General features: G+C 40.6%; 1 protein-coding gene across 3 annotated transcripts in view; it reads right to left on the bottom strand.

Annotated features, from left to right (window-relative positions):
* cacna2d2a (calcium channel, voltage-dependent, alpha 2/delta subunit 2a) overlaps window positions 1–8418 on the bottom strand; it is a 399611-nt gene that overhangs the window by 106143 nt on the left and 285050 nt on the right. For all 3 annotated transcript variants that reach the window (XM_079841618.1, XM_079841619.1, XM_079841620.1), the window contains 2 exons: window positions 1734–1865; window positions 15–72 (listed from right to left, as the gene is read on the bottom strand). In XM_079841618.1, coding sequence (XP_079697744.1) covers window positions 15–72; window positions 1734–1865 — 190 coding nt within the window. The remainder of the gene's footprint in view (window positions 1–14; window positions 73–1733; window positions 1866–8418) is intronic.

Here is an 8418-nt window from a genome sequence, read left to right as displayed (position 1 = left end):
CGGACGATACTCACCACGGGCGTCTCCTCACATCATACAGGTCAATCTTGTTGGGGGCTCTCCACTTAGTGGCTGGAGAGAAAACAGGACACACTCAGAGTTTGACTGCACTGTAAAAAATGATTGTGATTTTAACGGTAAAAGACTGTAAAAATGCTATAGTGAAAAACAGTTAATTGGTTAAAGGGTTAGTTCACCCAAAAATGAAAATTTCTGTCATTAATTACTTACCCTCATGTTGTTCGACACCCGTCAGACCTCCGTTCATCTTCAGACACAAATGAAGATATTTTAGTGTAAATCTGATGGCTCTGAAAGGCCTCCATTGGCACAATGCACTTTACACTCTCAAGACCCTTAAAAGGCACTAAAGACGTCGTTACAAAGTCCATCTCACTACAGTGGCTCTACAATAACTTTATGAATCGGCGAGAATCTTTTTTGTGCGCAAAAAAACCCCTAAATAACGACTTACATAGTGACGACGATTTCAAAACACGGCCTCATGAAGCTTTGAAGCGTTATGAATCAGTGAGTCGAATCATGATTCGGATCGCGTGTCAAACCGCCAAACTGCTGAAATTCGGCGATTCAAACTGCTGAATCGACTCACTGATTCATAACGCTTCGAAGCTTCACGAGGCCGTGTTTTGAAATCGTCATCACTATATAAGTCGTTATTTAGGGTTTTTTTGCGCACAAAAACTATTCTCGCCGATTCATAAAGTTATTTTAGAGCCACTGTAGTGAGATGGACTTTGTAACGTCTTTAGTGCCTTTTAAGGGTCTTGAGAGTGTAAAGTGCATTGAGCCAATGGAGGACTTTCAGAGCCATCAGATTTACACTAAAATATCTTCATTTGTGTCTGAAGATGAACGGAGGTCTGACGGGTGTCCAACGACATGAGGGTCAGTAATTAATGACAGAAATGTTCATTTTTGGGTGAACTAACCCTTTAACAGAAAGTTTGTGTACTATATACGGTGACTAACCTTAAATTTAATTTACAGTAAAATACCGTTAAATTGACAGTTTTTGCAAGTGAAAAAGAAAAGTCATTGTGTAATTTACAGTGAAAAAACGTAAATTGACATTCCCAGATTTCCCTGTTTGACACTTTGATGTATTTTCATTTTCATCTTAGTTTGTTCTAATCAATTATGTACATTAGGGTTTTATGTTACATCTAATGTTGTTAAATTAATGTTTATTGCATTTTTAAAATGTCTTGTGTGTTACCATGATGGTGTTTAGTGTTTGTGTGAATGACTATGCACCTTCTATATAGTATTGTCCTTTAAAAAGCTGCTTGTGATGAGCTTTGATTCATCATGTGACTCTCATCTCCACTGTGATTGGTGCTTGTCAGTATCAAAGGTGCATTACAGATATTAGTATTTCAATAGGTTGGTAATTTAACATTATTACAGTTAATGACATAGGTTTTTTACCGTACTTTTTTTTATAGTGTACACGTAATTATGACAATATAAACCTTAAAATTATATGGTTTTGAACTGTAAAATAATTTTTTAACCGTAATTATTACATTATAAACCTTTAAATTATATGGTGCTGTCCTGTAAAAACCTAAAACGTTACTGCCTTATTTTTTACAGTAAAGTTCTGGCAACCACAGCTGCCGTTTTTTTGCCCTAAATTTTATGGGGATTTTTTTTTACCGTGTGGACCCAAGGATGTGCTGGGGTGCAGAGCAGGGGCAGAACTGTACCTGGGTAGTATCTGGTGACCCCCGTGGCACTGCCGAAAACCTGCCAGCGCAGGGAAGGATCCTCACGACTGTTCTCGATGAACACCCGCTCCAGAGACTGAGTCCAGTTCAGCTCGTTCAGGATCGTGGGAGCTGCAGGACACACAACATCACACACTCAACAAACCATTGGACGTGAGACGAGCTTCAAGCATTCACATGCCGTATTTTTAGTCATTACCAGTGGTGGAGGAAGTGCACTCTAAAAAAAAAAGGTTCTATATGGCACCAAAAATGATTCTTGGCTCGTAATCATAGGGGAACCTTTTTTAGTGCTATATAGCACCAATTTTGGTGCTTCAGCGGTTCTTCGGCGGTTCTTCAGAGGTGCTATATAGCACCTTAGTCAAAGAACCGGTGAAGAACCGGTCCAATAACGGCCCAATTCAAATGTTTACGGGCTTTTCTTCTTTTTATTTTTTGAGCGGTGATGAAATAAATTGCTCTTGAAAATAGAAATGCATCCAAACTACAGCGAAGCGCAACCGTACGGTGCTTTGCATGGGTCAAAAAGGATATAAACAGTGAATTTTGAAGTGATATATTTTTGAGAACTCAGAGATGTGGACTCGGACAGCAATTAAATGACCACATGACCTTGTGTTTGTCTAAAACAGTCGGTCATTCGGCCGGGGATTTTTACGCGGGTATTGGGAGACGGACGGCAATAAAATCACTGACTAGCCGCTGTAAATAATGACAACACCTTCCGAAACAATTACCGTCCGAATAGAGCTTCAGCAACTCCTTCACCACTAACAGAGCGAGCTGGAAGATCAAACTTTTCCCAACAAAACTCAGCAAAGATTGTTCTTGCTCCGGCTTTAACTTCTGATTATTTGTCAGCTGTCCCACAACGGACCGAATGGCTTCGCTCACATCTTTTCTCCGCCGCCATTCCTGAACTACAACTCAAACTAGCGCACAACATCAGCGTCATCGCTCTCAGCCACGCCCTCTGTTCGCTGATTGGACCGGTTAAAATTTGTTCGGAGAAAACCTAAGAATATACCGCAGTCCCAGACGGAGAACTGAAGGAAAATGAAAATTGAGCGGAAGTACGTAGGAGGGCGGAGCCAGGCTAATATATTAGTACCTAAAATGAATAAAAGTGTACCTTTTGAAAAGGTACCGCCCCAGTGACAGGAATTGTACCTTTTTTTTTTTAGAGTGTAGGAGAAAACGTCATGCCGTCAGTGAGGAAGCTGAAGCTTGGCCGTTATTGGACCTTCCAACAGGTCAATAGCCACGTTTCCACTGTCTGGCCAAAAGCGTGTGTGCTAGTGTGTGTCAGGGCCAGTCACGTTTCCACTGGCACTTCCAGGCTTGATCGGGCCTCGATGGGGCTTCCAGTGTTTCAAGTGGTTTCCCCAAATTCAACTGAAAATGCAACTTTTAATGACTCGACCCCCTGAACAGAATCCCTCACAACAGCACAAATCTGCAAACCGGTGTCGTCTCAAGCACACCTGATCAAGGGCTTCATTAGTTTGAGCTAAAACACATGAAATATCCATAGACTGTAAAAAAATATGGACGTAGTGTCCGTGGCGTCGCCCATAGGGATCTGAAGAGCAGATTTGAAGCGTAAAGTCGGGTCGAGCTGGCCGTCGCCATCTTGTCAGCGCGTCATCGGATAACAGAAAATGGTCAAAGAGGCGGGACGTGGGCGGAGCTGAGGTGACTAACAGACAGCAGATAAACGGCAATCCACCTGTCACTCAAAGTGGCCACGCCCTTAATTATGCAGCACTTTAAGGCTTTATATAATGTAAACGAATGAGTTATAAAATAATTCACCCCCTCACAGTCATCACGAAGGGCAAAATTAGCCGTATAAACCAAAACCACAATAAAAATGTGTTCTTCTGCTGTAAAGTTGGGCATTTTAACATGAGCTCAATGAGATTCTGCTCCTTCTGGAGTCTGTCTCTAGTGGCCAGTCCATGAACTGCAGTTTAACTCACTTCCGTCTCGGCTTCAAGAGAAACTGCAGGAGGTTACCACTTGGAAATATCTGAATGATTCTGGTGTGAAGTAAATAATGCAGAAAAAAAATTTCAGACAAGAATGAAAAAAAAAAGAAGAAGTAAATTCTATATTTGTAAGCTGGTAGAAATTAAAGCGTAAACACTCTAAAAAATGCTGAGTTAAAAATAACCCAAGTTGGGTTGAAAATTGGGTTGTTTTAACTCAGCGATTGGGTTGTTTTAAGCAAACATTTAACCCAACCGCTGGGTTAAAACAACCCAAATGCCCTGGGGCTTGAATAATACATTTTCCAGCTGTATTGACAGTATTTAGGGCTCGAGCACTGATGGTATGAGGACCCTATTGTAATCGCTCAGCCTATTATTCTCCTTCTCCGAAATTAATTGCGTTCTTGAGGGCCTAAACATGCTCGAAAACTCATGAAACTTTGCACACGCGTCAGAAGTGCTGAACATTACGTCTGATACGGGTTTCAGAATTGGGTGTGGCAAAACCGCTCAATAGCACCACCTACAAAATTTCAATTAAGCTCTATTTGCGCTATATTTCAAATTCTTCATAAGGTTAGAAAATATCCTTTATAAATGTGTCCAGAACCAAAGCCAGCTGCCTTACTGACTCGCTAACCAATAAATGATGTAACACGACACACACAGAAATACAGATGGTTTCAGACCAGCATGCACCACATCTTCATGTCTGATGATCTAAAACTAATTTGAGTGAGCTTTGAAAATCAAGCAAATGTTTAATGACCACAATGCGTGTATTTCAGTTCTTCATATAAACCCGGATGATGGGATCTCAGTCGACAGGATGTTGGGTTCAGTCGTGTCTCAGATCTGTCTAGATCTGGCCTGAGAAGGTTTCGGACAGTTCTCGCGCTTAGTTTTGGGCTCGGTGCTACAGGTCCGAGGCTATTAGCCCAGTCCGGCCCGATGAAAGCCCTGGCTCACACTGACCCGATAGTGAAAAAGCGGCTATAGATCCCAAGCAAACCTCAAATTCCTCCAAGGCTTGGTTGCAGAAGTCATCACAGTCACCTGACTCCAGCCCCATGGAAACCTCCGGTGGGATTTGAAGGCGGTGGTTGCAGCACACAAGCCCAAGAATATTGAGGCCATTGCTCATGAGGAACGGGCTGAGCTTCCTCAGAAACGCTGCCAGAAGCTGCTGTCTGGTTATACATCTCATTCGCAGCAGGTCATGACAGCAAAAGTGTGTTCTACTAAGTGCTAAAGATGCTTGCCATGAAGGGGTTGAATCATTTTGAGAGTGCAGAAGTCATTAAATGTTGCATTTTCAGTAGAATTTGGGGAAACCACTTATCTTGTTGAGCTATTTCAATTACTTTTGTTTGATTTGTTCATTGCAAACAGCTGAAAGTCTGTACATTTTGCCAATAAACCTGATTTGCTATGGGAATTGAATAATTGTACACTACTGTTGAAAAGATTGAGGACAAGAAGGGTTTTTTATTATTGAAAATAGTACTTTTTTCAACAAGGATGCATTAAAGACATTTTAATGCTACAAAAGATTTCTATTTTAAATAAATGCTGTTCTTTTGAACTTTCTATTCATCAAAGAATCCTGAAAGAAATGTATCACAGTTTCCAAAAAAAAAATAATACATAAACTAGATAAAAAAGTTTGTCGAGACAAACTTTAAGTTGGCTTGTGAAAGCCGTACCAGAAAGTTTAAAAACGTTTAAAAAAGTTTAAAGTTTTGTTTTTTAAAAGTTTGCTACCGGGGTTGCTAGGGTACTCAGGTGGTTGCTAGGGTACTCGGGTGGTTGTTATGCGGTTGCTAGGGTACTTGGGGTGGTTGTGTTGTTGTGTGGTTGCTAGGGTACTCAGGTGGTTGCTAGGATGGTTGCTAGGGTACTCGGGGGGTTGCTATGGTACTTGGGGTGGTTGCTAGGGTGTTGCTATGTGGTTGCTAAGGTACTCGTGGTTGCTAGGGTGTTGCTATGCGGGTGCTAGGTCACTTGGGGTAGTTGCTCGGGTACTCGAGTGGTTTCTATGGTGTTCTGGGTGGATGCTACACGGTTGCTAGGGTATTCTGGGTGGTTGCTAGGGTATTCTGGGTGGTTGCTAGGGTATTCTGGGTGGTTGCTAGGGTATTCTGGGATGGATGGATGGATGGATGGATGGATGGATGGATGGATAGAATGGCAGATAGATAGATAGATAGATAGATAGATAGATAGATAGATAGATAGATAGATAGATAGATAGATAGATAGATAGATAGATAGATAGATAGATAGATAGATAGATAGATAGATAGATAGATAGATAGATAGATAGATGACCCATAGAGGTGATCTGTTGAAGAACATGCTGACCGAAGGGGACTTTGGCCTTTAAACTGTTAAAAAAAACAAATACTCGTATCCACAAACAACACCAAACCAAAACTAAACGAGAGGCCGATATTTCTGATAACAGAGACACGTGTGTCAGAACTCCATAATTACATGGAAATATTCAGAGAAACCCTTCTGACGGTCGGACACCATCTATCCCTGCAGGTCCGAGGAGACGCTCAGACATCACGCCTGACCCTGGACAAGGTTATCACTGTATGTGGAGCAAAAACAGCTCCTGATCCACACACACTCCAAAGGGCACAGGTTTTACAGTCAGAGATGTGCTAGAAGATCTTTTTATTCTCTGATTCTGTAGCAAACCACCTACAGTAGTGCTTTAAAGAGCCAAAGACGCGGTGTAATAACAATGACTTATTTAGTATATAATAAATCTATCCAACACATCTGCACCGATAGCATTTTTGACACGACACACCACAACTATTTGAGGCTCTTCACACTGGAAACATACAATTAAACTTGATAAACGGGAACATTTGTCTGCATGATGATGTTGTACTGAAGCGCTCATTGTAGCGCGTTGCCCTGTTTGCTTTATGACCTATTTCATTTTTATCTTACATACTTCATACCTTTAAGTCATGGGCGTTTAGTGCCATGCATTTTTTTCTTCCAAATTAAGCCAGGTCAAAAACATGGGGTGATGTGAATTATTCCGGCCCACCCACAATTTTAGCCACAACATTGCCTTAAACTGTAATTAGGGGACAAGCACCGAAGGTAATCACAAGCATGACCTTGAGGCGACATGCAGCGTTTCGGCGTTGTGCCACTTACTGGTCCGGAGATACGAAAAATGGCTATTTTTGCTTATAACTTCTGAACCGTTTGTCAAAAAAATCATAAAAGTCTCGTTAGATTCAGGACGGCATGCCGAGTCGTCTGATATCCAATTTTACCATATCGGCCATTTTGAATTATGTGCTAAAATGCTGTATTTTATGAACACATGAACGGATTGTTCCGAAACTCGGTTTGGGTCATCAGCTTGATGCCCTGAAGGAGCCTGAGAAGCTTAAAAACAGCACCCCCTAGTGGAGTTTTTTTCCAAATGCTTATAACTTTGGGTGTGATTGACTTATTTTCATGGGAGTAAATTTTCTAGTCTCCCGAATCCTTACCAAGTCCAACGATACCAGACTTGCCAGATTTCGGCGTATGGTTTGTGTAGCGTGGTAATTTAACGCTTATAAAATGTTAGCTGATATCTTGGAAACCGCTAGTCCGATCGAGACGAAACTAGCGTCAGAAATTCGGAAACATAGGTTGATAACCAAAAGCTAATGTCAAAATATTGATAGTACGGGGGAGTAAAATCCAATCAAATTCAGATGTCAGAAGTGTTTTTTCATATAAATACCTACAACTCCAAAACGAAATTAGATATTTTCACCAAAATTGACACACACATGTATGGGCTCAAAAATAATAGGATTGTGCCTCTTGGTGGCACTATAATTAAAAAAAATATGACATTGGCTCTATATAACTCAATGTTTTAATGTGGGGTTTTAACATATTTGCTTAAAATTGTCTTCAAATGTCTTCACTAATTTTTTCAGTTGGTCTGCTGCTAGCTTCCTTGTTTGCTTCTGTTACGCTTGGCCCCGGTATTGCTGCTTGCAGCTATATTTTATTCCTGTGATCAAAGCTGAATTTTTTAGTCACATGATCCTTCATACGGTTAGCTGTCCTTTATAAATGTGTCCAAAACCAAAGCCAGCTGCCTTACTGACTCGCTAATAAATAAATGATATAACACGAGACACAGAAATACAGATGGTTTCAGACCAGAATGCAATGCACCTTCATGTCTGATGATCTAAAACTAATTTGAGCAGGGGCGCCGCTAGCAATTTTGGGCCCTATGAAAGAGTATGATGTTGGGCCCCCTACCGCACCAACCTAGCTATCCAAAATCTTTGTCTGCAATTTAATAATACTGACCAATTAAGCTCTGCTCGTTCAACCCAGAATGCCCCAATTGGCTGATGAAACATTGATTCAAATTAAGATACAAAATGAAATTTACTTTAAAGAAAGGCTTTCTACAAAACAAAACTTAATGTGGTCACAATCATGCGCATCTTATGATGTGTAATTTCTCACTCATGCTGTTCACTTTTCATAATCAACATAGATTGACAGATTGACAATATAGATAGACATAAAAAATAACATTATAATATTTAAACATAAATATAAAACTAAATACCTTTTCTTAATGGCTACAACAAGTATAGTAGCCTACAATACAG

This window comes from Gobio gobio, assembly GCF_949357685.1.
Source record: "Gobio gobio genome assembly, chromosome: 17".
NCBI lineage: Eukaryota > Metazoa > Chordata > Actinopteri > Cypriniformes > Gobionidae > Gobio > Gobio gobio.
Note: the sequence above shows the minus strand (reverse complement) of the source record. Positions and strands in the feature narration are given on the sequence as shown.